At 48.2% G+C, this 27686-nt stretch overlaps 3 protein-coding genes across 3 annotated transcripts; 1 reads left to right on the top strand and 2 right to left on the bottom strand.

Moving 5' to 3' along the window:
- The first annotated feature begins 530 nt into the window (after positions 1–530).
- LOC123053420 (sm-like protein LSM1B) lies at positions 531–3744 on the top strand. The gene is made up of 5 exons (XM_044476898.1): positions 531–823; positions 2533–2601; positions 2676–2791; positions 2879–2941; positions 3417–3744. Exons 1-5 carry the CDS (start codon positions 763–765, stop codon positions 3492–3494), a joined length of 387 nt encoding a protein of 128 aa, XP_044332833.1. The 5' UTR covers positions 531–762; the 3' UTR covers positions 3495–3744.
- A 2293-nt stretch (positions 3745–6037) lies between these two features.
- On the bottom strand, positions 6038–6634 carry LOC123049433 (uncharacterized). The gene has a single exon (XM_044472351.1). The coding sequence runs from the start codon at positions 6521–6523 to the stop codon at positions 6179–6181; it is 345 nt and encodes a 114-aa protein (XP_044328286.1). The 5' UTR covers positions 6524–6634; the 3' UTR covers positions 6038–6178.
- Positions 6635–11336: 4702 nt separating this feature from the next.
- LOC123049434 (uncharacterized) lies at positions 11337–16046 on the bottom strand. Its single transcript, XM_044472352.1, has 4 exons — positions 14715–16046; positions 13415–13490; positions 11951–12420; positions 11337–11843 (listed from the first exon to the last, which is right to left on the bottom strand). Exons 1-2 carry the CDS (start codon positions 15961–15963, stop codon positions 13426–13428), a joined length of 1314 nt encoding a protein of 437 aa, XP_044328287.1. The 5' UTR covers positions 15964–16046; the 3' UTR covers positions 11337–11843; positions 11951–12420; positions 13415–13425.
- Positions 16047–27686: the final 11640 nt, after the last annotated feature.

Raw genomic sequence — 27686 nt, forward strand, 5'->3', positions numbered from 1 at the left:
AACATATAGTGAATTAAAAGAATTGAATGAAAGAGCTTGAGAAATTGTTGACCCGGTCAAAATCAGATGACCCAATTCTAATACCTCAATTAATTGTGAGGCCTTAAAAATTAAGAAGTGTGGTGTATAGTATAAAAGAATTGAGTGAGAGAGCTTTAAGAAATTGTTGACCCGGCCAAAATTGGGTGATCCAATTTTATTTGAAGACTTCAATTGAATGTGGACTCCTTAAAACTAAAGAGCTTAGTGTTATAGAGGATTGAACATAAATTTGGGTATCAAGGTTGAGTAATTTTGTGTCATCTCGATGGCTAACGAGCTCCAATATTCACCTCCCTACAATCATGAACGCTACTGAATTAGAATTTTGAAGTATTTTTGTGTCATTTTGGCAAAACAAAGGGGCGTTATAAACCGGAGCACGACAAATTGTAAATCGAGGAGGAAAAGAGCAAGTCCGGTCCACCCACACAAGGACACACAAGGAGCCACGGTGGTCCCCGCATGACCTTGACCCCACTGGTCAGCGTCTCGTCACGCCTCTTATCGTTCGACCTCCTTTTCTTCCTCCCGGCGTCAACCTCACTCCAAGCGCTCCGATTTACCAAACCAGTACTCCTCGCCGCTCCGATCCGCCAAATTCTCCAGTCGCTCAAACCCTAGAAGCTATCCCCTGACGGCGAACCACAGAGCTCCAATCGAAGAAGCGGCCGATCAGGGCCATCTACTGCTATTTCTAGCGCCGGATTTGGGTTCGGCGCGATGTCTTGGGCCGGGCCCGACGAGATCCTCCTCTCCACCTCCCTGGCCGGCTTCTTGGATAGTGAGATTCCTTCCTCAGATGCTTGTTTTGTCCCCATTAGTTTCCCAGATACTGGCAGTGGTTTGTATCGAGGGACCTTTGTGGCAAGAGTTGGTTTTGCGGGGATCTTGGATCCGATTGCGTAGGTTCCGGCAGGCCTAGACCTCAATGCTTAGTCAATGTGAGAAATTTGCGCTGATATTTGGTTTCAACACTTCTTCTTGCCAAGGGCTGTTCAATATGTGTCAAGATGAGCGCTTTTGATGGCCTATGTAGTCTAAGGACGAACATCATGTTTCTGTGTGTATTAGCCCCAAATCGTTGCAGATGTGTGAAAATTTCTTATGGTCCATTGAAAGGTGGAAGCTTCTTGGTAGAGGGTTACTCCGGCTAGAGTTCAGACTTCAGAATCGATGACCTGTGGCTGAATGCTTTATGTTGTTGCTACAAAGGTTACATGAAAGTGCTCATGTCTATCAATGTAGGGTTCTGATAGTATGATAGATGGATTAGACGAAACACACGCTGCTGGCTTATCTTAACAGTGGGCAGTAAGGTCTCATATCTTTCACTATAATTTTGGTGACTAGTAAGGTTCTTGGTCAAATGAACTTGATGCTAAGCATAAAAAGATATTATTAATTGGACCCAACTAGAGTAGATTTGGTTGTTGACGGAGGCATATAACACTTGTATGCAAATTATTGTATGGCATTTAAATGTGGTAGGTTCAGTTGGTTGGGTAGGGAGGATCAGGAAATTCAGTATATTTGAGTAATTTTGTGATGGGGGTCGAAACATAAGATGACATATTTTCTTTTAGGTGTCTAGAGATTCAAATGCAACATATTTTGAATTTTGTATTAGGTTGGAAGTATTAGTACTGAAAGAAACTGTATCTCCTAAGAAAGAAAAAGGATAACGAACAATGTGGTTTAAACAGAGTCTCATCAATCAACAGAAGTCAACCCCTTCAGTTACTGGTTATGTATGGAAACCTTGGTGCATTCTTTAATTTCTAGGCGCCACTCGTTGTGCTTGACTTATTGTAAAAGCGGGAGTTTCATTTTTATTGCTAGCCAAGCTGTAATAGATTACAGAGTATGTGCATTCACTAACTTGAATATGAAGTATATGATGTTAGTCTGTTTGTTAGTTGTAGTTATATTGTGCCCTCCATTTGATGTTCGTTGTTCAAAAGGTTCCATCTTTGGTGTTCCCGGTAGCATGGATGAACTGATCCACCTGAGCTTTTCTGAATTACTTGATTGTTTCGACATATTTACACTTGCGTTGTGATTTTTATCATTTTGACCTGTGCTTGGCAGTAGAGTCTCTGATGGGTTCTCTAAGGCTTATAATTTGGTTGGTACATTGCGATGAATAATGGAATTATATAGGTGCAAGCTACAGCTACACAAGCTTTATAAAATTTATATTTGAGCAAATCATTGCTGGAGCTAGACTGTATCACTGAAACTTTTGAAGTGTCCATCCATAGCTAGTTGATTGATTTTGTATCATTGTTGATCTAGAAATATTGCTGTTGACCAAATAATTGAAAATGTCGAGACTTGCAAAATAATGGAATATTAGTAGAACAGAAACACCTACACCTATTTGTTGTGCAGCCTGTATCTTTCCCTTGCATAAGTAGCTTCGCATCAGATGCACACCCTGTTTGTTTGGCAATGCTATTGTTAACAGTTTATGCATCTTCTTGATTCTAGAAAAACTAATTGTCCTACTACGAGATGGACGAAAGCTGCTTGGCACCCTCTGCTCATTCGATCAGTTTGGTATGCCACTTTCTACATCCTCTCCTTCACATATTTTGATGCCATCAGATCTTCTTTAATGTTTTAGTTTGCAGCAAATGTTGTTCTTCAGGGTGCTTGTGAACGAGTAATTGTGGGCGAATTATATTGTGATGTTCCTCTTGGTTTATATGTGATCCGGGGAGAGAATGTTGTATTAATTGGAGAACTGGTAATTATCTCTTGTGCACTATGAAATGCCCATGGTCAAATCCATTCTCCCATATTAATGCTATAGATCTGGTATTGCATTGAGCAGGATCGTGAGAAGGACGAACTCCCTAGTCACATGACTTGTGTTTCAGAGGCTGAAATAAGAACGGTACACACTTCACTTCACAGAATCTTGTTTGAAGCTCTAGTTTTTTTCTCTTCTGATTTGTAGCTAAAGATGTAAGCAGTAAGCACACCTTTTGGTGCACAATCTAGCTCTCTCTTTTCATTAAGGCTAATAAAATCAATATCCGAGGAAAAGATGTCACATGTGAAATTGTGCTCATCATTTGGTCCTTCCCTCTTGGCTCAGTCCCCTGTGCACTCTTATGTACGCGCAAGCGATCTATACTATAAGTGGACTTGAACAATAAACATGACAAGCGTTTTATCTCCTTTTGGAGCAAAATGGCATTATGTATCTAACAAGTGGCATAGGACACAAATAATGAAGAAAGAAGGGTTTTTGTAGGCGTTTGCTGTTCTTGTTGCTTGTGCTGATATGTGTAGTAGCTGCCGGTATTGCTCAAGCAGAGGATCTTGCAACTGATACTACTACGTTTGTGTTTCTCCCTTGTCCCCAGGCCGAGAAAGCCGAAAAGGAAGCAAGGGATCTGAAAGGCACAATGAGGAAGAGGATGGAGTTCCTAGACTTCGATTAGCGTCCATCCATTAGTCAGTCATGTTGATTGATAGTTGGTGCTCCCTTTGTGGCCGCTGGTTTTTAATGGCGGCATTTGCTATGTTTGTGGGCAATGGAAGCTCCTGATTGCACTGTGTCTTATACTTGTTGTTCAGCCCTAATGCTCTGGACCGAGGGGCTCTTCCTCAGTAGCAATGTACCGGCCCTGTATTCTTATCTTCTGTTGCAGTTTGTTTCTCTTTCTTGAGAGCTGTTACTTGGCCATGCAATTTTCCGCTCGGATTCTTGGCATTTTTTCGTCTTTGGTGAATCGCATTGCGCCGTAGATAACTACCTGGGACCCTTACCTATTACTTCCTCGGTCAGGCTGGTTTATTAGACCCCCTCTTATTTTAGGCCAAATTTTGATCTTAGGTTTAACTAACAAAAAATATATACTACTCCCTCCGTTCCAAATTACTTGTCACAGGTATGGATGTATCTAGATGTATTTTAGCTCTAGATACATTCATTTCTGCGACGAGTAATTTGAAACGGAGGGAGTACAAAAGTAATACTTCCTCCGTTCCTAAATTTAAGTTTTTAAGTTTTTTTTAGAGATTTCAATATGAACATGATAGACTCCTTTCGAATACAAATCCAATAATATAGTTTTTGTGAGATACAACTTATATGTTGCTAGACAAATCTATGGCTAAGCTTTGACACAAAGTAAGGAGGACCAATAAACCAAGGGTGAGGGAGTGTGATACATATACTCTCTTCCTTTCTTTTTACTTTGCATATACGGATTGTCTGAAGTCAAACTATGCAAAGTTGAACGAATTTATATTAAAATTATCAGCACCTACAATACTAAGTTGCATAGTATGAAAATTAATTTCAAAGTGCATCTAATAATATTGATTTTGTATTGCGAATGCTGATATTTTTATATATATAATTGGTAAAACTTTACAAAGTTTGATTTCAGACAAAATTTTTTTTGCGGGGTAAGGAGTACTATTGACTGCCAGCTTTGCGGCACTTATGATGGTCGCTGCTGGATTGGTGAAAGAAAGCATGGCGTCGACCACCTCGCCTGCGCCTGCGCCTGGCCCATTCTCTGGAAATGAATTCCCAGAGCGCCTAGAAAGCTGGCACTCGATGATAATCCGAAACTGGTCTGGGAATTGATGATAATCGGAGCTGACAGACAGTTCACACTAATCTTGTTTGGCATTGCGATAATATCCCCAGGCTGTTGCTGCTGTCTCGGCGTCCTTGTCATTTCCCGCTTTCTTCTCGCTGCATCCATCCGAAAGCAGAGCACCCATCAATCATTATGTACCATCGTGACAAGGTGATCTTGCAGTAAGATCTTGCACGATGTGTGAGCCTTCGGATCCGCAGATTCACGGCAGCGTTGGCCTCTCTCCGTCTGTCTCTCTCACTTACAGCTGCGTTTTCACTATTGATCCTCGTCGGCGCTGTCACCGAAAACGCATGAGGATGTGCGCACCGTGGCAGCGCCATCCAGACCCAGCACATACTCCTATCTATCTACCCCAACCCCTCTGCCAAATCGATAACCCGCACGTTCCAGCTTGCACGCACGCAGATCGATCGACTCGATATACAGAGGGGTGATCACGGGTTAGGCAAGGCACGCGACAAGGATCGGTTTCTCTTCCGTTTCAGAACCCACGTACGCACGTAACCTGGGCGGATGCAACGGCGCCATGAGGGTAGTAGGTTTGGCTGGCGTTGATGAGGACGCATCATGCATGCCCTGCCCACCGCGCCCGGGCTAGCAATGCATTGGCAAGCAGCAGGGCAGGGCGGTGCACATGGCAGTGCAAGGCGGGCAGGGCACCTCTCCCTATCCCTATCCTCGCATTCATGGCGGCAACAATGCAACATGCCGCATGCGTGCTCCACCCGGTAACTCGTCTATCTCCTGTTGGCTCGGCTTCGTTCAACCCCGGCTCCATCATCGCCTCGGCTGGCCCGACTTCAATCCTCTCCTTTTTTCTCTCTCTCTCTTTTTTTTCGAGAGACTGGCCTGACATCACTCCTGCCTCTGCCTGCCAAACACACATGCACAGACTGTACTGCACAGAATGGAGGCCGGCGCCGATGGCGGATCGGCCGGTGTGCCGTATAGCAGAACATGGGATTTCTGCAACAACTTTGCCGACTAGCTTTGCTTGCAGTTTACGATCACGGAATTTCGGCAACTCTTGCTTTGCTTCATTGCTTGTAGTCTCTCTCCAGCATTATTTATTGGTGAGCATGGAGCAGACGCTCAACGCCGAGAATATCGGCCGGGCACGGAATCACAGATCAATTATCGTTTCGCAGTACAAATGTACTACTCACGTCCACTAGTAGATCACAAGCAAACTATGGTTTGTACTCGCAACATGATTGGAATTGCTATAGCACAGTACCATACAGCACCGAACTTGCCTCTGCTTTGGAAGCAAAAAAAAAAGAAAGATCTTAAAAGGAACAGAGCTAAAGGAAATCCAGAGAAAGAGCAGGGGGAATGTAGCAATGCAATCTTCAGACTTTCAGACATCAACGAATCGCTTGAGTCGCGGTTAAAAAAAATCGTTACATATCAATCTACTTCTCCATTGAGCAGTAGTGAGTACTGTATATACATTAGTGTTGTTGTCTTCATGGTCACAGGGCAGCACCGTCACCAGCTAGGCTTAGCTACTCCTGCCCCGCGCGCCTCACCAGCGCGGCCGGCAGGAAGGGCGCGGCGAAGCACGGCTCCACGCCGGTCCACGACGGCGGGGCGTCGGCCGTCCCCGGGGGCCCCGACAGCACCGCCACGCAGAGCTCGGCCAGGCGCCACATGGCGCTCCGGAACCACCGGAGCTTGATCCGACGCCGGAGGCCGCAGAGGCGGCGGACCCCGCCAGCCCGTGCGCCGGCACCGGCACCACCGTTCCCGAGCCGGACGACGTGGACCTTGCGGCGCAGCCCGTGGCGCGGCAGGCGGAAGCGCGCCGGGGAACGGCGCGGCGCCACCACGCTGCACGGCGCCTCCCCCATTCTCCTTCTTCTTCTTGATTGGGCTTTGCTTTCTTGGTTGGTGCAGGCAGAGGCAGCACAGTAGGCTCAGCTCGGTGTGGTTTTTGTTTTCCTCAACCGCTCTCGTGTTCGCGTGTGGTATATAAAGAGGGGCGGAGGGGATGGGCTGTGCGTTTGGTGATTTGCTCTGCATGTGCATAGCTCTTGATGAAAGGAAACAAAAAAAAAGATAATTAAAAATGTTTGGACTGGACTAGATGCTGGTTGGCAAATGCTGCTCCGCTGAAATGACAATGTGAACATGCATGAACGAATCTTGGGAAAAGAACATACGTGTGGGGTCTTTTTTATATTGATAATCAATTCGATTAGAATTGAGGCAGTTCAGATGTGTCTTTGAAAAGAGCTACTACTTGATAATTGTACTGAATTTCACCAGAAGGTGACTTCATACATACCTGCCTCTCTTTGCCTTTTTGGTAATTATTATTATTACGCACCTGTCTGATTATATTGATAAATACTACACTAGTTGGTACTAGCTCATAATTGTTGGTAGAGCCGTAGAGCTGAATCATATTCTCCTACAAAAGTTGGCTTCCTAATTGTTCTGGCCTCATAAGCGAACAGATTTTAAGAGTGCTTGAGGATGGCATGGAGTGTGGAATAGCCAAACGTATTTAAACTAAAAAGCCACACTTATCCCAATTAAGTAGCAGTGTTTGTGTAGCGTACAGTTCAGGTAAAGCTCGAAGCTAAAACATTAATATCAGGAAAGCAGTACATTTGTTTTCAGTTGTCGATCAGATGCTTCATGCTTGCTCACCGTACGCTTGACACGTCCAGGCAACCGGTAGTGGTTCAAACACGTTTGTCAGGACAGACCATTGGCTCATGCTCACGGTAGGTGAAATGGAACAAGGGAGGAAAGAAAGAAACGAAAAAGCTGCTAAAAAAAGTGCAACGGATCATGTGCATGCAATCTTTAATTTTCTTTTGTACGACCACAACTCGGTTTCTTTTCTTTTCATAAGAAAATGTGGCTCCCTGGATGTATCAGGCTTCACCCTTTCATGCCTATGCAGAAATTAAGTTGCAGTTGTAGAGGTAAATGTATGCATTAACGGTTTTTTGAACGTACTCCTTTCCGAATTGTTTATCACAGAAATGGATAGTGCGACCAGTAATTCAAGATAGAGGGAGTAGTACAGTACCAAGCAATGCCATTCAGTGGTTTCCAAAGCAACACGTCTTCATCTAAAAAAAAGAAAGCAACATGTCTTCTTGTGAATTTTGTATAAGCAACCAACTTATACTGTATATGTACAGCTTGAGCTCCACGGTTATTAGTCGCCATCAGCTGCGAAGACCGGAATGAAGAGGGACCGGCGGGCGATTGGAGTACAGCTTGTGACAACACAAAATATAGAAAAACTAACTACCCATCAATCAATTGGCTAAAAAGGAATTACGAGCATCGCATCGTCTCATCATCATCAGGACATAAAAAAGGAATTCTGAACTTGCCTTACCTAGCTACATCGTCCCATTCGCCTTGGTGGCGTAGTGCGCGTAAACAAGGATGCTATCAGCAGAAATACTGTGAGAAAATGTGTTGACCGGCGACACCACCACGCGCACAGCAGAATGGGAAAGGCGGACCCGATCGTCCCGTCAAATTTCGCCTTGGAAATGTGGCATCAAGGCTCGGCGGCTCGAATCGTGGGTGCTTCCGTTTCCTTTGTTCGTTCACTCGATTTGTAAAGCAAGATGTACCAAGATCGTCCGTGTTTGTTAGGTTCTCAAAGTGTCGGTATTGAACATGCTTTATCTTATACGCACTCTTTGACATGATTGACGAACCGCTCGGTGTTAGGTGATCACTGACAGTGACCAATTTATTTATGACAAGCACGCGATAGTAGGAAGGCAAAAGTGGCTCATGTCAAAAAGTTGCGCACGAGGCCATGGACCGTAGCTGGTACGTATGTGTAAGCCAATACCACAGCCCACAACAACCGAGCGAGCGACATGTGGATAAGGTGAAGCACCCGATGGTGCAATCAGCTTAGGGCATTTCTAATCGACCTCCTAAAAGTTAGCGGACGAAAAGTTCACTAACAGTGACCGCACGTAGCCGATCTTCTACAGTTAGCGAATGAAAAATAAAATTGTGTAGATTTTATGTCTTAACCACATGAACTTTAAACATTACACAATATATATCTTAAAAACATTCAAATTAAAACATGCATATCGTAACCATCATAACGTAAGTTTTATCATCGTGTTTACCAAATTAAAACATGTGAAGTTCACCTAAAAGACATCACTTTAAACACAATGTTTGACCCAAAATCACCACAAACATAGCATGTATATGTTGTGGATCAAGCCAACCACTGACATGCACCACCACCCCTCGGTCACCACCACTCAAACGAGGTCCTCGGCGAAGAAATCAACTCCACCATCCACTCGGCCACCACCATCACCGCCATCCTCACGGCCACCACCATCAACACCATCACCCCCTCGGCCACCGCCATCAACACCCGCCACCACCACCCGGCCACCTCCATCAACACCATCACCGCCACCACCCCCCTCGGCCACCACCAACATTCCGAAGAGAGGCTTCCAAGATCTCTCCATGGCTCCCAATACTTTCCTGCAGTTTCATCCATTGTGTTTGGATTCATGAACGTGATGACACGTTCTTCAGCCTTCTTGCATCACAAATCCTCTCCTCCTCAAGTGCAAGCCTACACTCCTCCGCCTTCAACTTTCTATTTTCTCTTCTTTGCGCTCGGCCTCCAACACCTTATTGGTCTCGATCATTGCAACAAGTTCTTCTCTGTAAGTGCCACCGAATGCATTTCTCTTCTTTCTTTCTTTTGCAATCTTGTTTCCTTCCGGTCTATTGTTGGCATCTTCGTCAACCTCGTCGTCATCCTCAACGGATATGCTCAATCTTGATCTCTTTGGAGTGGTCTCTGTGATTCTTTGGACCCACTTCTCGTTTTTGCATAGCTCTTTATAGCAATGGTGCAACGTGAAGGGCTTGTGACCGAACTTGGTGTTTCTATGCCACTTGCACACTGCTCGGTGGGGCATGATTCATTTGGCATACTCTGCCACTTGCACACTGCTCGGTGGCGCATGATTCATTTGGTTGATGCAACGGGACCATCAGTGGCATTGGTCATGAATGGTGCTCCAACAATGCCCAAGAGAACCTTGCGTACAGCTTGATTGCACATGGACGGAGTTGTTGTAGTGGTCGGTAATTCTCTCTCCTAAAACATGGTTTTGGTTTGATCTGTTCCGATCGTTGCATACATGAAGATCGCGCACCAAGCATCACAAAGAGCGATATCCTCCTTTAGGTTGTCGTTTTGGGTGCGGCACCTTGGCACCTTCGTGCTTACTTAGGTTACCTTCACAACCTCCTCTTCCTCGACCACCACCTCTTCGGCCTCCACCTCCTCGGCCTTCTCCTCTTCCCCGGTCACCTCTTGCTCCATGTCTTGGATGACCTCCAAATGATCCCAAAACGAGTCGTAGTTGAGCTCGCCAAGTCCAACGGTGGACGAGGACTCCAAGGAGGCGAGGAATTCGACCGTGTTCATCTCCGCACTACAATAAACAAAGCAAACACTACCAACAATCACTACCGGCCACCAACAATCACCATCGGATACCAACAAGAGGCGAGGTTTTTCTTTTTACCTTGTAGGAATTTCATCGAGCACTTGGCGCCTGCGATGCTTGTTGCCGGCTGAAGCCGCCGCCCATGCCGGAGCAGTGGCCGTAGGGGCCGCCGGAGTTGCAGCACGAGGCGCCGGCCTAGGACGAGGCACTGCTTTGGCCTTCTTCATCTTCTTCTTCGCGGCCGCCTTTGCAAGCGTCGGCGGCTTTCGAGCTCGTTTGGCTCTGGCAGGTGCGGTTGGAGGGTGGCAGGCCGTTGCCGGAGAGGCGGTGGCCACCCTGGAGGCCATTGGAGCGCTTGGAGGAGCTTGGACGCGGTGGGTTATTTTTCATCCCCAAACTCTCCTTCGGCGTGGGCAACGACGCATGGATGATTTCCGGCGGCGAAAAGCCGACGACGATGGGTGGTAGGGTGAGGGAAGAGGCTGGGCTATCCATTCCGGCCGACCAGACGGTCATCGGTGGCGGCGGCAGGGGGAAGGCGTGGTGGCTGCGGCGCCGGGAGACGGGCGACGCAGGGTGGGAGAAAGAGAGGCGCCAGTTTTACTCGGCCGCCGCGGGAGTGAGTATATTTAGGGAGATTTGGGGGATATTGGGAGTTGGAGTAAAAAAAATACTCCACTACGCTTTTTAGGGGGATCGGCTAGGTGCGCCATAAGGAAGTATAACCGTTTTTTACACCCTTATGGCCTTTTATGATGTGTTTGGTTCGGGAACGAAGTGTAATGGAATGTCATGGTTTCATTTCAGTGTAAGGGTCCATTCCATTCTTGTGTTTGGTGCGGATAATTCGAAGGAATGGAATGGTTACATATTGATGTTTGGTTTGAGGATGGAATGGAATGGATTTGTAAGTGGCCATCTATCCACGGAGATAAACATTTTTACTTTTTAAATCGGTGCCAAAGTTTCACGTAAAACAAAGTCATTGTACATTTAACCTTTTCTTTTCTGGATAAGCAGTTCCTGCAACTGAAGTTTGCCTCGCAGAACTGAACCGGGACAACAAAACTGCAGTCTGCCTCGCTGAACAGGGGTGTGAGAATCACCGAATCGGACTCAAGCAATTTTTGCTTGAGCATCAACGAATAGAATCCATCCATCCACGCAACGAACAGGGGTGTGATACAAGAATCGAATTCAACCACAAGATAAACAGCAGCTACAAGAGAAGAAAAACAACAGCCGAGCGTGGCGACCGGCTGGATAAGCGGCTTGGCCTTGGCGTCCCCACGCACGACCACGGCCGGCTTCTCCGTCGAGCACGGCGGCGCGGCGCTTTCCGACGTGTGGCGCCGCTGTTGCCCTGCTGCAAGATCGACACGAACCCGCTCGCCCGCCACGCGTGGTTCAGAGGAGAGTGAGACTGTGCTTCGGAGGAGTATGAGACGAGGGAGCCGGCGTTGTAGATCGAAGGAAGATGGCCAGCGGCGCAGACCGGAGAAGGAGGGCCGGCGGCGCAAATCGCGGGAGAGGAGAGACGGGGAGAGGAGCCGTACGAGAGAGATAGGGCTGCGCGAGCGCGAGGAGAAGAGCGGTTCCGCCTGGTCCGCTCGATTTGGAGGTCTCACCTGTTCCGGATCTGGCCCCGAATATTCGGTTCGTGGGAACGAGGGGATGATCATTCCACCTGATAACCGAACGCGAGAACGAGGCCTTAGAATGGGTTGGACCCGTGACATTCCGGCCCATCACTGCAACCAAACACACCCTTAGGGGATGGGTTAGAAAGCCTACCTAAGCTGGGAAGAGGTTGATGAGGATGCAACAGCACGGCCACCTTCAGTCAAACTGGCCGCCCTCCCCGATGGGCTGAATTAGCATAGCAGGCCACATTCAGAAGGCCACAACGACTGAATCTGAATGCCAGCCACCACGGCACATTCAGTTAAAAAAAATCCCCATCGTTTCTCACTTAACAATAGCAGAACGTAACAGCTCGATGTACTGGTCATATTACCTGGTGGTTCAATTGAGAAATATGCTGGGAATATTCAGGCTGACACTGTAGGTCCGGAACAACTCACATGGTTCGTCAGCAAACTACACCAAGGCCAAACTTCTCAGGTTAATCCTAACCCCAAAATGCGACCAAATTCCTAAAACAGCATGTTTCTCCAGGTTTTCCGCAAAACGAGAGTTCACCAAACTACCATCATCAGCTTCCTAAGTCATCAGAGCACCTGCACCTGTTAGTTCTAAGAAACCTGGGGAAATAAATGAACACGAAAAGTTAGTGAAATGTACAGTATGAAACTTTAGGGATGTTTCAATATGAGCATGAGGTGCATTTCGGACAAGGAAAACATGATATAGAAAAAGACAAGGCAATCTGAGTAAACAACGGTCACCACTACAGTGGTACTTGGCCAACGTGTGATATGTTTACTTTCTATCAATGTCTGGATTGAAGCAGAAAAGCGGTGATCACTTGTTGAGAAACAACAAGCTTGAATTTCAGGATTGACCAGTGACAATATTTCAGCTCTAAACATACGTCAGGGTCTTATACACTACATAACTTCATGCCTAATTTGCAGTTTCATTCCCCCTCCGTCCCAAAATAAGTGTCTCAACTGTAGTACACTTATTTTGAGACGGAGGGAGTACTTAATTAGGTCTACTAGTTAAGAAACAATAATACACCCGGCTGAAAGGTCCATGCAAAAAGAAACACAAGCTGTTGATACAAGACTGCATTATGAAATGAATATTTTTTATAACAAATGTCAGAAATATCATTAACACTAACACTTACTGCAATTATGTAACTACTCCCTCCATTTCCAAAATAAGTGTTGTGATTTTAGTTCAAATTTGAACTAAAATCACAACACTTATCTTGGAAATGGAGGGAGTAGCATTTTGAGTCCCAAACAAATTACTCATTCCGCTAAAATACCAACCAGAATCAAACAATGACGGTCTAGTAGGATGCTGGTATATTGGACAATACATAGTAGTCCCTGAGAAAGTAAGTACGCACAACATTTATATTCTAGTCATGAACAACATGGGCTGAGTAAGAGTATATGTAAGACGAATAAATCATCCTGAACATGTGAATGTATGATATATAGTATAAGAATGGGTCAATATAAAGACTTTAACCAAGAGATACGGGGCAGTTCTCCTTCTAATATATTCACATGCAGTTCTCCTGCATGTTTAAAAAAAATACATTGGCTGGTAATTTGGTACCTTAATTTCTTCTAGCATTTGTCTGAACGAACCAGAGCATCAGCTAATGTTTGCTGTTTTGGGGCACCCTTCTTGCCTGAAAAGAAGTTCCTTTGGTCAAGATACAAGAATTTGAATGACAGCCACCATAATGACACATACTGTTTTTATAATGGGTGGCATCAACATCTTAAAATTAGTGCTGCCGGAGAGCATCATTTAACATAATTTTGCTTTTGTTCTAATATCAGTGTTAGTGGAAACAATGCACTAGAATTTGGCTGTGTGATGAATTATTGATGCAGGGGCCGAGGGGTGTAAACTCTTCCTTGATCTAGAAAACAATAATTGAGCTATAAAGTACTGTAGTATTGAAGTTACAAAGCATAGAGCAGGTTACCAGGAACTCTAACACCTTACTCAAACAACACATAGCAACTAAGAGTATAAACAGCACAATACTTATATGGTATTGTAACAGTATATATATGTATCTGTACATTGCATACTGAATTGTACTAGTGACAGAAATGATGCATAGAACATGTTATCTTGCATTCAGCACACGATGCTCATAACTTATTGCCTTATTGTTAATCAGACTATCAGAGAATAAATCTATTTTGAAGACAATACTTGAGTAGTAGGTGAAATAAACAAAGTGTAGAGGTGTGGTTATTCAGTGAATACAAGATCCTTGAGGAGTGGCTATCATTTTCTAAAAAAGAACAAAGAAGGCTGCTACACTATGGAGCAGAAAATATCCACACTTCAACTTGTTCAGGCCAACATTTCAAGAAAAAAAAAACTTGTTCAGGCCAAAGCCATTGCCAAGAACCCATCAGATTTATTCCTTCAGAGTTCCCATAGTTCAGAAAATAAAGTATAATGCCATACCACGAACCCCATTTTGATAAACTGTTATCGGAACATATGTACAATTTCGTAACTGAGAATACACACCATTGCTAACAATATATGGTTGTTCTTAGTCCAAGCTAAAGTGTACCATCACAGCAAACAAAAAGTTCCGAATTTTCTGTAGGCAAGCTAAATCACCCATATCAAAACTTTATTTATGACCAAGGCAAAACCTAACTTTTGTTCGGAGACGCTGAACACCACAAACAAACACGATACCGAAGGCTACAGTCACAAGATCCAAGTAACATGTAAAATAGATAGACTAATTACCAGCCCAAAGTACCTAGTAGTAACTAGTAATAGTACGTGCTTAGCAAGCATGTCAGGAGGATATCTTAACTAGCACTCCGTACTCCGTATGAACTTAAGAGAAATGTTGTAGAGTATTGTGATTCACCTGGAATCTGGCTTGATCCAAGAAATGACGGAAGCACACATGGCAAGAACACATTTGACCCGCAATAGCATGGCTGGATACCACTGGCCAACACAGATGACTGAGCAATGATCCTGTTCCGGCGCATGTCCACGCTAACAATAACTTCAGCGCCCAAGTTGAGGTACAGCAAGTCAGCGTTGAGCGGATCAATAGGACCAACCAAAGGCCTCTCCTTGGCATCCAGTGACACCTGGTGCTCCAACGTCCAGCGGCCGCTCTCCTCGTCCAGCACGAATGACCTGATCTGGTAGGGCGCCTCCATGGAAACCTCGACATACAGCAGCCTCCCGTCGCTGACACCCATGCGCCTGTATTTGATAAGGTCGCAAATCTCTGCGTGCGATTGGCGAGGAAGGACGCTGCCGGGAGGTAGCTTGATGTGGCGGAGCTCACACTTGTCACTGAACGGGTCCATGGAGAGGACGCCCAAGCTCACATCCACCCACCACAGACGTCCACCAAAGGCCAGCACCTCGTGATTCAACAAGCGCATCACGCGCCCAGGCTGCAGCGGAGATGGCCGCACCGTGGCGTCCCACTTCCCTGTGTCCGAGGAGAAGCAAAACACCACGAAGCGCCCCTCGTCGTTGAGCTCTAGGAGCTCAACAACGGCGTACCTCTTAGGCGGCCCGTGCCCGCCGTCTGCTTGGGTGAGCAGGCCCGTGGCTGTCTGCAAGATCTCCTTCATGCCCAAGTAGTCCGGAAGGCGGACAAGCTGGCCAGTAATGGGGTTGCACACGTAGCGCACGTACTCCTGCTCGACGGCCTCCTCCATGACCACCTTGGCTTCCTGTTCCGTGGGGCGGGCCAGGTTCAGCCCCGCGGCCGTGTGGGCGCTCAAACGGATCCTCGTAGTCTTCAGGAGGAGAAGGCCGTCCTGGCTCGCGGCGAAGACGACGCTGGCGTGCACGTTGACGTACCTGCGGTCGGGGTTGCGCTTGCGTTCCTCCAGGTCGTACGCCCGCTCGGGGATGGAGAAGAGAGTGGCCGACGGCGGCGGCGCGAGCGAGAAGGACGCGCCTCGCGTGTAGTTCGGCGTCTCCGACAGGCGGTAGATCATCGCCCAGGGAGGGTTCGAGGCGGCGGTGGAGAGGGAGCGGCGGAGGTGGCCGGGCAGACGGCGGAGCGGGAGCAGCACATCGGCGGAGGCGGAGAGGGCGACGGCGCGGGAGAGGTGGCCGGAGAGGCGACGGAGAGGGAGCAGCATTTCCGGGGAGACCGGGAGGAGGAGGTGGCGATGGATTTGGTAGCAGGCGAAGAGGAGAGCGGACCGGAGAGGGTTTTGGGTGGTTTTTGGGAGAGTGGGAGGGAGCGGGGTGGAATGGCTGCCGGTCGGAGAAGCCGAGGAGGGGCGGGCGCTTGCTCTGACAGAACGTTTCGTGCAAGTTTCCCCATCCCATGTGCTTCTCTGCTCGTCTGCTCGGTATGCTTCCGTTGGATACGGATACTGGGCTGCAAGATTTTGGACTATGATTCGTGATCTACGTGAGTGACAGATTGAGACTACTCCTATCATCGACACACACGCACTGCAGTGCTTAGAGCAACTTAGCAGACCCCGCATTTTGCCACCCGTAAAATGTGTTTTGCAGGTCGCACGGGGACGATTATGCAGTTCAAAAATTGCGGCGGCAGACTAGAAACCGCAAACGAACCCCTAAAATTTAAAAAAAGTTGTTTCGCGCGAGAAATTTAAACAGCAGCTCGCCGGAGCTCGCGAGCATACATGGTTCTTCTTCACATAAATAAGTTCATACACGCCACATACATACATAGAGGTTAGATATGCTAGACAGGGCCTACGCTACCGCATCACTGCAACAAAATTGAGCTCACCGGAGCTCCTGCGGTAGCTGCCCACCAGCGGCGATCAGTCGGAGTCGGAGCCGAGGTCGATGAAGAGCTTCGCCTGCTCCTCCTTCATCACGCGCAGGTCGGCCTCCTTCGATGCCTGCGCCTGCGATGCCGTGAAGCCCGAATCGAGGAAGAGCCGCTCGTACTCGAGCTCGTGCCGGATGCGCTCTTCCATCTCCTCCTGCTCCCTCGCCAACCGCTCGAGGACGACGCACTCGAGGAGCTCCTCCTGCCCCGGTGGGAGGTAGTCCTCAGGTCCGGTGACGCCTCGGCGCGGCGGCGCATCGGGCACGGCCTCCTCCGGCTCCCTCTTCACCGGAACGAGCCGCGAGTTCGATGCGCCCGCGGATGAGCTCCCCGCGGACCAATGGCCGGATGAGCTCCCCGCGGACCAGTTGCCGGAGGAGGCGCGGTGGCGACGGGCGCGCTCGAGCTCGAACTCGTCGTGCTCGCGCCGGTCGAATGCCGGCGGCGGCCGGGCACCGTGGTTGAGCCACCGACGCGCCCCCGCTTGCGCGCGGCGTCAGATCTGGCGCGGCGGCGGCGCTCCGCCTCATCCCCCGAGTCGGCCATGGTGGTTCAAGGCTCGCCGGCGGCGAGAAATCGAGCGGCGCGATGGGGAATTGGATGGGAACGCGGCGGCGGGAGGATAGGGTTTCGACCCGCATCTGCCCCGCAAACCCGCAGTTATAGTGGCTCGGGGGTTGCGTTTGCGGGCTGCGGCAAAACATTTTACGGGCCGGACACCGATGCGGGCTTTGGTCTGGCCAGAAAAATGGGCCGAGCCCGTATAATCGCCGGAATTATGTGGGTTTGCGGCGGATGCGGGGTCTGCTAGAGTTGCTCTTATAGGAGTACAAGATACAGGTCACCAATTAACAATCACGTAATCCTTCCTCTCCCAAAATTTTGCAATTAACTGTGCAATACTATGCAAATACCTAGTATAATTTTCGGAAATCTTATTTGCCTGACATTCTCTGGGAGAGTAACGAAAAAAGATTCCTTTTTGATGTCAGTTTTAGTTCTGAGAGACGAGATCAAATAGTGACATTTTTAAACGGAATTTTGCATCCTTTCACAGAAACTGTCATGTCGTTCTGAAGAAACTATCATCCCTCAAAATTAAAACTGCCAGCAAAATCACTCCCAAGTGCCACCCCTCCCGACGAACGTTCGCCAGCTAAGTGGGTCCATAATGTTTTAGAATACATAGGAAAAGATTTGAAAGTTGGTGTTGAGAAACGCAATACTCCCTCCTGCCCATAATATAAAACGTCATTACAACTAATATGTACTAAATTGCCTGTTGTGAATGCATCCATCGAATCTCATTAATTATCTATCAGCACCCTGACATGTGGGGTCCATCGTTCAAACATTGGATATGTGTGATAGTTTCGAGATTATCTCTCCAGTACATTCGGACTAGCTAATTTTTCAAGGTAGCGGTCAGATTTCTATCGAGCTTTGTATGTAGACCTGCATACCTCTTTGTTGTGGCAATCATATCACTTCATTCCACTCCATTTCAACCATCACTCCATTCATTCTAGGGAGTCTCAAGGCAAGAAGAGAAGAAAGGAAGTTGTTGAGTGATTCCAAGAACACGTCCTTGATTCTACGAAGGCCCGAATCCTCTTTTTCTTGAACCCCCAAGTGTTTCTCTCTTCTTACACCAATCATATCCTTTGTTAGAGAGAGAGATCAGATCCTATGTGTTTTCGGAAGTGCACTGATTGGAGATATTTTGAGTTCATCCAAGTGACTTTTCTTTGTTTATTACTCTTGTTGTAGGGTGTGGCCTCCTAGATAGTTAGGAGTGTGACACCCCCCAATTCAGCCGTACACTAATCATACACGCAAACGTGCAGGATCAAGATCAGGGACTCACGGGAAGATACCACAACACAACTCTAGACACAAATTAAAATAATACAAGCTTCATATTACAAGCCAGGGGCCTCGAGGGCTCGAATACAAGCTCGATACACAAGCGTCAGCGGAAGCAACAATTGTTGGAAATATGCCCTAGAGGCAATAACAAATTGGTTATTATTATATTTCCTTGTTCATGATAATCGTTTATTATCCATGCTAGAATTGTATTGATAGGAAACTCAGATGCATGTATGGATACATAGACAACACCATGTTCCTAGTGAGCCTCTAGTTGACTAGCTCGTTGATCAATAGATGGTTACGGTTTCCTGACCATGGACATTGGATGTCGTTGATAACGGGATCACATCATTAGGAGAATGATGTGATGGACGAGACCCAATCCTAAGCCTAGCACAAGATCGTGTAGTTCGTTTGCTCAGAGCTTTTCTAATGTCAAGTATCAGTTCCTTAGACCATGAGATTGTGCAACTCCCGGATACCGTAGGAATGCTTTGGGTGTACCAAACGTCACAACGTAACTGGGTGGCTATAAAGGTGCACTACAGGTATCTCCGAAAGTGTCTGTTGGGTTGGCACGAATCGAGACTGGGATTTGTCACTCTGTGTAAACGGAGAGGTATCTCTGGGCCCACTCGGTAGGACATCATCATAATGTGCACAGTGTGACCAAGGAGTTGATCACGGGATGATGTGAGTTACGGAACGAGTAGAGAGACTTGCCGGTAACGAGATTGAACAAGGTATCGGGATACCGACGATCGAATCTCGGGCAAGTAACGTACCGATAGACAAAGGGAATTGCATACGGGATTGATTGAATCCCTGACATCGTGGTTCATCCGATAAGATCATCGTGGAACATGTGGGAGCTAACATGGGTATCCAGATCCCGCTGTTGGTTATTGACCGGAGAACGTCTCGGTCATGTCTGCATGGTTCCCAAACCCGTAGGGTCTACACACTTAAGGTTCGATGACGCTAGGGTTATAGGGAAAGTATGTACGTGGTTACCGAATGTTGTTCGGAGTCCTGGATGAGATCCCGGACGTCACGAGGAGTTCCGGAATGGTCCGGAGGTAAAGATTTATATATAGGAAGTATGGTTTTGGCCACCGGAAGTGTTCCGGGCATCACCGGTAGTGTACCGGACCACCGGAGGGGTCCGGGGGTCCACCGGGAGGGGCCACGGGGCCCCGGAGGCATACATGGGCCAAGTGTGAGAAGGGACCAGCCCCTAGGTGGGCTGGGGCGCCTCCCCACCAAGGCCCATGCGCCTGGAGAGAAGAGGGGGCAAACCCTAGGGCAGATGGGCCCTAAAGGCCCATGCCTGGTGCGCCTCCCTCCCCCCCCACTTGGCCGCCACCCTTGATGGGTTTTGGGGCTGCCGCACCCCTTGGGGTGGAAACCCTAGAGGGGGCGCAGCCCCCTCCCTCTCCCCTATATATAGTTGAGGTATTGGGGGCTGCAAACACATGAGTTTTCCTCTCCCTGGCGCAGCCCTACCTCCTCCTCCTCCTCTCCCGCGGTGCTTGGCGAAGCCCTGCAGGATTGCCACGCTCCTCCATCACCACCATGCCGTCGTGCTGCTGCTGGATGGAGTCTTCCCCAACCTCTCCCTCTCTCCTTGCTGGATCAAGGCGTGGGAGACGTCACCGGACTGCACGTGTGTTGAACGCGGAGGCACCGTTCTTCGGTGCTTAGATCGGAATCAACCGCGATCTGAATCACTACGAGTACGACTCCCTCATCCACGTTCTTGCAACGCTTCCGCATCGCGATCTACAAGGGTATGTAGATGCACTCCCCTTCCCCTCGTTGCTAGATTACTCCATAGATTGATCTTGATGATGCGTAGAAAATTTTGAATTTCTGCTACGTTCCCCAACAACAATATCTGAGTACAAACATAAGTTAAACAAGTTTTGCCTTAAGAAGGCTAGCACAAACATCAACGATCAAAGAGGCAAGGCCTCCTGCCTGGGACCTCCTAACTACTCCTGGTCGTCGGCGGTCTCCATGTAGTAGTATCCGTCGGCGGTGGCATCTGGCTCCAGGGATCCACCATCTGGTTGCAACAATCGGAAAGAAGGAAGAAGGGGGAAAGGGGTAGCAAAGCAACCGTGAGTACTCATCCAAAATACTCGCAAGCATCAGATCTATACTAAGTATGCAATGGTATCAAATGGAAGGGTTGTGTCTGTGGACTGAACTGCAGAATGCCAGAATAGGGGGATGGCCTAGCCTATCGAAGACTAACATCTTCAAGCAGCTCCAAGCATCTTGCAGCATGTAGAAGAGTAAAGAATAGCAGTTTATATTTAATAAACATGTTGTAGCATTAACGCCCAGAGATCCTTCCTCGACTCCCCGCGAGAAAGCAATCCCGGAGCCAACATATCCATCACATGTCTCAAGTATCCATTTCTAGTTATATAAGATCAGGATACAAGTCTGAACATCCATTACCGTGGACACGGTATTCGAATATATATTTTCCCTGCAGGGGTGCACCACGTTACCCAACACGCTCGATCACTCTAGCCGGACACACCTTTCTGGGGTCAATGCCCGGCCTCGGAAGATCAACACGTCGCAGCCCTACCTAGGCTCAGCAGAGAGGTCCCCGCCGGTCTACATCCTAAGCACTCCGGGGTCTGGGCCCATCGCTCGTTGCACTCCGGGTCGTTGTGTGCAGGGTGGATACCAGCACCACCCGTGTAGTGGATGGCACGATCCGACCGTGCCACAATGCTGAACTGGACATCTGACAAAGCTGCGGCTGATACTGCGACATCGAGGCCCATAACTATTCTCGCGTGGTGGTTAGTGTGTAAAGTCCAAAGGCCAACTCAGAACAAATACCCAAACCTGTTAGTGCATTATTAAAAAGAAGTGACGGCTGTCGGGACAAGTCCGGAGCTATCACCCCCTCATGGGTGATAACGCTAAACAGACAGCCGCCACCGTAACAACTCCTCGGGTGCTCTCCAGGCCCGCCCGACTTTCACCAATGTCTCAAGTAAAGTCAAGGTAACCGTGTGTCCAAACATCAAGGGGAAAACCCAAGGAATCACCCTCGAAGGATTCTACTCGATGTAATCATCAAGGTGAACGTAAGAGGAACCACCCTCGAGGTTCACACTTGAGGTGTTGCACGACAGAGCCGTATCGGGAATGGTGAAATAGGAACCACCCTCGTTGACCACGACCGAATAGCTACACTACAGAATTATCATCAGGAGTGCGTTATGAGGGATCACCCTCGGCACTCGATAGTAGCTCTGCAGAGTCGAGCAACTACAGGGGCGTGATATGATGTGTCGGGCTCTGGTCGTCGATCACGTTGATCGAGTCGTTGATGATGAAGCAGGGGCAACAAGGACAAGGTGGGGGTCACTGATGGATCACTAACCAACCTATACTAAGCAGTTTAGGATAAGCAGGTAGGTAACAATAGCAGGTACAAAAGCAGGTTATGCATCAGAATAGGAGCAATCAAATACAGTAGCAAAATCTAATGCAAGCATGAGAGAATGGAATGGGCGATATCGGGATGATCAAAGGGGGGGACTTGCCTGGAAGCTTCGCTGAAAGGGAAGAAGGGTCGTCGTTGACGTAGTCGATCACAGGGGCATCAGCAGCGGTCTCGGGGTCTACCGGAGAGAAGAGGGGGACGAAACGGTAAATACAGAGTAAACAAATGCATGGCAGGAAATAAGCAGCGCTAGGGGTGTTCTAACGCGGTCTACACGATACCGGCGAAGGGGGAGAACATCCGGGAATGTTTCCCCGAAGTTTGGCATTTTTGGACAGGTTAAACGGAGGGGGACGGTTGCATGTTCACTATGCTAGGGACGCGCGACAGATGAACGGACCGCGTAATCAGATACGTCTCGTCGTTCTGAGCAACTTTCATGTATAAAACTTTTTCATCCGAGTTACGAATTATTTTATATGATTTTCAAAGTTTTAACCATATCCGGAAAATCCCTGAAATTTTGCTAAATCTGAGAATTCGTCAGTTTCAAACATCATTTAGTTGTTTTCCAAAGGCTATAGCTAGTTTTCTACTCATCCTATGGATTAGTGACTTATATCAATCTTGACCAATTTTCTGTGATGTAGATGACAGTATCAAGTGCAGCTATGTTAGCATCCATTTGCTTGATCAAAACTTCGTTCGAAAAGTGCTACTTCAGCATTTCTATTTTTCTGTTAACAGAATGTAGCAATTTGTGATTTTCTTTGCATTTAACCCATACATCAAATGGATTTGGTCCAGTGGGACAAAATGAAGTTGTCAAGTGTACTCTCTACTCATATTATTTTTAGACATATTAACAACTGTTTAACAGCCGATTAGGAGCTGTTTAGGGGGTTAGTCAACGTAGAATTTGAAAAGCTAACTATTAGCAGCTACAGTAGCTAGTAGCAGTAGTAGATTCAGCATAGCAGCGGCGGCATGCATACAAGCGGGGCGCGGCGCTGCGGCCGGCGGCGTGTGGCGAGCACGAGGGAGGAGGCGTGCGGGCAAGGGGAGGCAGCAGCAGCAAATACGCAGGGCAGCAGCATTAGGTAGCAGCAGCGGCGGCAAAGCAGCAGCGCACTTAGCAGCGGCAAGCAGCAGCGCAGCCGCAAAGCAGAGTAGCAAGCAGTAGGCAGCGGCGGCGGCGGGAGAAGGGCGCAGCAGCGACCGGCAACAGGCAGCACGGGTAGGGGGCGACCACGGTGGCACAAGCAACAGAGGTGAGCGGGGAAGACGACAACGGCGGCTGCAGGGGTCGGGGTGGTCGGCCGAGGCAGCAGGTGACGAGTAGCAGCAGGGGGACGTGAGAGTGGGAGTGGCAGCCGCGTTCGTCACGGGCGGAGCGTGAGGACCGAACGGGCATCTCCGATGACCAAACGGACGACGGAGGCCACCGTTCGAACATGCCCAACGGCGCGCATCTAACGAAGCAAGCGGCCGTGGCGCAGGTAGCGTACAACGACGACGGCATCTAGCAGAGGCAGCGGCCGGAGTTGGGTGTCGACGGGGACGAAGAAGAAGCAGGCGGCTTGGTGGCTGCTCCCCGGCTCGTCGGCTCGGCGTAGTCGTGGACGATGGGGTCCTTGGACGCCTAGGAGAGGGACGACGATGGTCGCCGCGGTGGTCGACGGTGGCGGCAACAACAACGCTCGTCGATGGCGCATCTGGAGAGGAAGGTGGAGCAAGAGAGGGGGGAGGATGGTGGAGTGGGTGAGTGGGGAGATGGGATCGAGGGGTCGGGGCGTGGCGCCCTTATCCCCTCCCGACGCTGTCGGCGAGAGGGTGCGGCGGTGACCAAGCCCCTGTAGCGACCTGGTCGCGTGAACAGGGGAGAGAGGAGGGTTCGGTGAGGGTGGGCCGGCCTGATGGCTTATTGGGCCAAAGCCCGGGGGGTAGGCCGGTTCTTTTTATTTATTTATTTGTTACGTTTTGGTTTTTCTTTTTATTACACTCTGTTTCTATTATTTTAGTAGGCAAAAACAGCGTTACTAAAACATATGATTGGCTCTATAAATTTAGTTACAAAATAACCCACAGCCACAAAAAGTTTCACACATAATAAAAATAGTTTAACATTTTATAAATTAGGAAAGGCATTTAATAATTATTTTTAGTCACTGTTATATTCACAAAAGAGCATTTAAATACTTTACAAAAGTATTGGATCACCACCATAATTAGTTATGGAATATTTCCCACACTTTGAACATTTTATTTTGCATGGTCGAGAAATTTGAATTTCGAGCTTTAATTTGAATTTGAGTTTGAACTAAGATTTGGATCAAGCGAGGATTAGCAACAGTAATGTGATGACATGGCACCATTAACGAGGGATTACTGTAGCTTAATTATCCGGGCGTTACAAATCTCCTCCACTACAAGAAATCTCGTACCGAGATTTTAGGAGGTAGACGGAAACAAAACCGGGGTATTCATCAGGAATACGATCCTCGAGTTCCCGAGTGGCTCAATCTTTGGAATGACTTGACCACTTAACTTTTAGAAATTTGATAGCCCTTTGGTGGGTGCGACGTTCAACTTGACCGAGAACGCGGACCGAAAAGATACTTCAGATTCCGATGTAGCGTTTTCAATTCTCACAAAAGGTGAAGCGTTCAACGCATCCAAGGAATAACTCCGTGCTTCGGCATTTCGAACAAGATGAGTATGGTAGCTCACTATCTCATTTGATGGATGTAGTAGATGGCGGTTTTAGTGGCGCAAATGATAGAAGCGGTGTGGGTTTTCAACCATTCCATTCCCAGAAGGAGGTCGATATTGGACAACTTCAAAACAATGGGGGAAACATGGAATTCCAGCCCTTTGATTTCAACGGGGACGTTGTAACTAAACACGGTGGTTCGACATTGGCCCACGGAATGCATCTTGGAATTTTGGCAAGGTGAGGGCGGTTCCAACAGGTAAGGAACGCCTGTGTCTGTCCCACCATTGAGCAGCGGGACCTTCAAATAATAAGCCGCGAAGGTTACATAGTTGGCAGGGGCTACATCAGCAGACTCCAACTCGAAAGTGATGTCACAGAGCCAGTCATCAGCATCAAGGGCTGAGTTGGGCTACGGTAGATGACAGGGTTGAGACGCGCAAAGTCTTACAGAGTCACTGGGGCTGGTTGCTAATTCATATTAGGACGTGGGGACTGAGCCATGACTCGTACCATGAACTGGCGATTCAGCTCAACTATTGTATCATTCCGGCCATGTATACATGAGGTGGTGGATTGTTGACACCACGGCCACAACTAGCAAGTCTAACCATCCTGCTTAAATGCAACAGGGGGTAGTTCAACAAAGGGTGGAGCAAGTGTATGGAGTCATTCATGGTGTACTTGAACAGTGAGCAAAGGCGCAGTATGTACAAAGCAGTAGTCATTGAAGACATACAGATACATATGCGGGGCCAATTTACACGATGTTCGTATTAGATCGGACAAGAGAAACATCATAGACATACTAGGCGACACGCATGCATGCGATAGAGGGATAACAAAATGGGACATAGCAAAGGCTACTGTCACAGCCCTAGAATTTGATTGCAAATAGTTGCACAAGCATCCATGCATCATGTCTAAATTTAATTGAAACTTGAAATGGGGATTGATCAAACCCCTAGCACTAAAACAATGCAAATAGGTTCAACTTCAAAATATTTTCAAAGAACCCAAATTGGTCTGCAAAAATGTTCATGATTAATGGAAAAAGGTGAAACCCATATCCAGAGATGACGCATATTTTTCCAGGACATTTTTGGTATTTGAATTAACCCATATTGTATTTGAGTTGGAGCAAATAAATCCTATAATTATTTTTATTGCTCCAATGATTCTGAAACATTTTGTGGAGCTTTGGAATAATCCATATTGCATCCAGAAATAATTTCAGAAGCAACAAAAATGGTTTGGTCCTAGTACTAAATCAAAACAGAGCAAAACAAATAGAAAACAGAAAGAAAAATAGGAAAGAAAAAAACCTACCTGGCCCAGCTTACCGCACCTGTTGCATCCCACCTAGCGGCCCAGCTGGACAGCCCAGCCCACCAGCGCCTCCCTGACGCCTTCCTCCTCGCGCCAGTAGGCGAGGGCGCGTGCTCGTCGCGTGCTAGCCACGCGCCGGGCCACCTCCTGCTTCTCGCCGCTGCCTCGACGCCCAGGACAACGCCACGCGGCACCCTGGACCCCCTTGACCGCTCCCCTCTCTCCCTGCCTCGCCTCTCTCGCTCTCTCTCTCCCGAAGCCGAGCGGAGCCGTCACCGCCGTTCGCTGCCGCCACGGCTACCGCACCCCCCTTGCCGTACCGCTGATCCCAGAAGCACCGCCGCGTTCCCCTCGTCCTCTCCACCGAGCTGTACGACGCCGGAGGCCCTGTAACATCGCCATCACCGTCGTCATCAACCTCTGCCCCGACGATCGCCGCCGTCAAATTCGTCGCTGTCTGGCCTCCCCGAGCCCGCCGAGCATCTCTTCGTGACCGTAGTGAGCCCCCGGTCATTTCTCCCCTAACCCCGCTTTCGTTTGGTCGCCATAGCCGTCGTGCCCTTGCTTACCGTAGCCGTCGCCGCACGGGCTCGTCGCTGGCGAAGCCCCGGTGACCTTCTGGTCTCGCGCGTGCGTCTGTTGCACTCACAACGTCCCATAGAGCAAAACTAGCGCGACAGCTGGCTCGTTTGCAAGCCGCAGCGCTAACCCCGCACCCACCCGAGCTCCGGCCGCCGCCTCGCTCGCCGCCGTTGCTGTTTCTGACCGCCCCGGCACCGCCCACGGCCACCACCCGATGCGCCCCATCACGCCGCAGCCATAGAGCCCAACCCCGCCTCCTCCCATCGTCGGAGTCGCTGGAACGAACGACGCCGCCGCGTCTGTGTGTCACCGACGGTTAACCGCCGACGTGGCCGGCTTAATTAGAGCCTAATCACACTGCTAATTACCCACCACAGTCACTGACAGTGGGTCGCACAACCGGTCAAAACCCAGTCAACACGGTATTAACTTTCTGTTAACTGTGAGCCTATGACAGGTGGGTCCCAGCTCTGGCTAATTATAGTTAGGATTAATCTTAGGTTTAATTAACACTGTTAACTAACCGTGTCACTGGCGTGTGGACCCCACACGCCAGGTTTGACCTGGACCGTGCCCCGTTGACCTGCTGACCTCGGCCTGACGTCATGCTGACGCAGTAAATGCTTTCTGGGATTTTAAATAAATCAGAAATGATTTATTTATTTCAGAAAATATCCAAAACTTCTAAAATTCATAGAAAATCAACCGTAGCTCCAAATCAAATAATTTATATATGAAAAATGATCAAAAAAATCCAAAGAATCTGACTATTGCATTTTCATGCATGTTTGAACAAGTTAACCTCACTGAATATGACAATTCATGATTATGGAATAAATGGTAATTAGTTTTGGAGTTGGAATTTGCTATAGGTTTGAATTCCACTTCAATGAATATGACTAACTAGTGCACTAGGTTAATTCAGTACCTTAATATGACATATCATTCATATGAATGTGCATTGCATTGATTGTGGTTCCTTTTGTGTTTGCCGGTGGTTGTTCCCTCTTAGTAGACGATGTTTCTGGCGACGTGATCGATGACACCGATGAAGAGCTATACTATCTTCAGA

The sequence above is a fragment of the Triticum aestivum genome, chromosome 2D, assembly GCF_018294505.1.
Source record: "Triticum aestivum cultivar Chinese Spring chromosome 2D, IWGSC CS RefSeq v2.1, whole genome shotgun sequence".
Taxonomy (NCBI): domain Eukaryota; kingdom Viridiplantae; phylum Streptophyta; class Magnoliopsida; order Poales; family Poaceae; genus Triticum; species Triticum aestivum.

What these genes read in the sequence shown, in the direction of transcription:
- LOC123053420 (XM_044476898.1), top strand. Translation starts at nt 763, where the DNA reads ATGTCTTGGGCCGGGCCCGACGAGATCCTCCTCTCCACCTCCCTGGCC. An exon ending in CTGCTCATTCGATCAGTTTG is followed by an intron (nt 2,602 to 2,675) that starts GTATGCCACTTT and finishes TTTAGTTTGCAG; the next exon opens with CAAATGTTGTTCTTCAGGGT. An exon ending in TTGTATTAATTGGAGAACTG is followed by an intron (nt 2,792 to 2,878) that starts GTAATTATCTCT and finishes TGCATTGAGCAG; the next exon opens with GATCGTGAGAAGGACGAACT.
- LOC123049434 (XM_044472352.1), bottom strand. Translation starts at nt 15,963, where the DNA reads ATGCTGCTCCCTCTCCGTCGCCTCTCCGGCCACCTCTCCCGCGCCGTC. An exon ending in TGGATCAAGCCAGATTCCAG is followed by an intron (nt 13,491 to 14,714) that starts GTGAATCACAAT and finishes ACTTCTTTTCAG; the next exon opens with GCAAGAAGGGTGCCCCAAAA.
- LOC123049433 (XM_044472351.1), bottom strand. Translation starts at nt 6,523, where the DNA reads ATGGGGGAGGCGCCGTGCAGCGTGGTGGCGCCGCGCCGTTCCCCGGCG.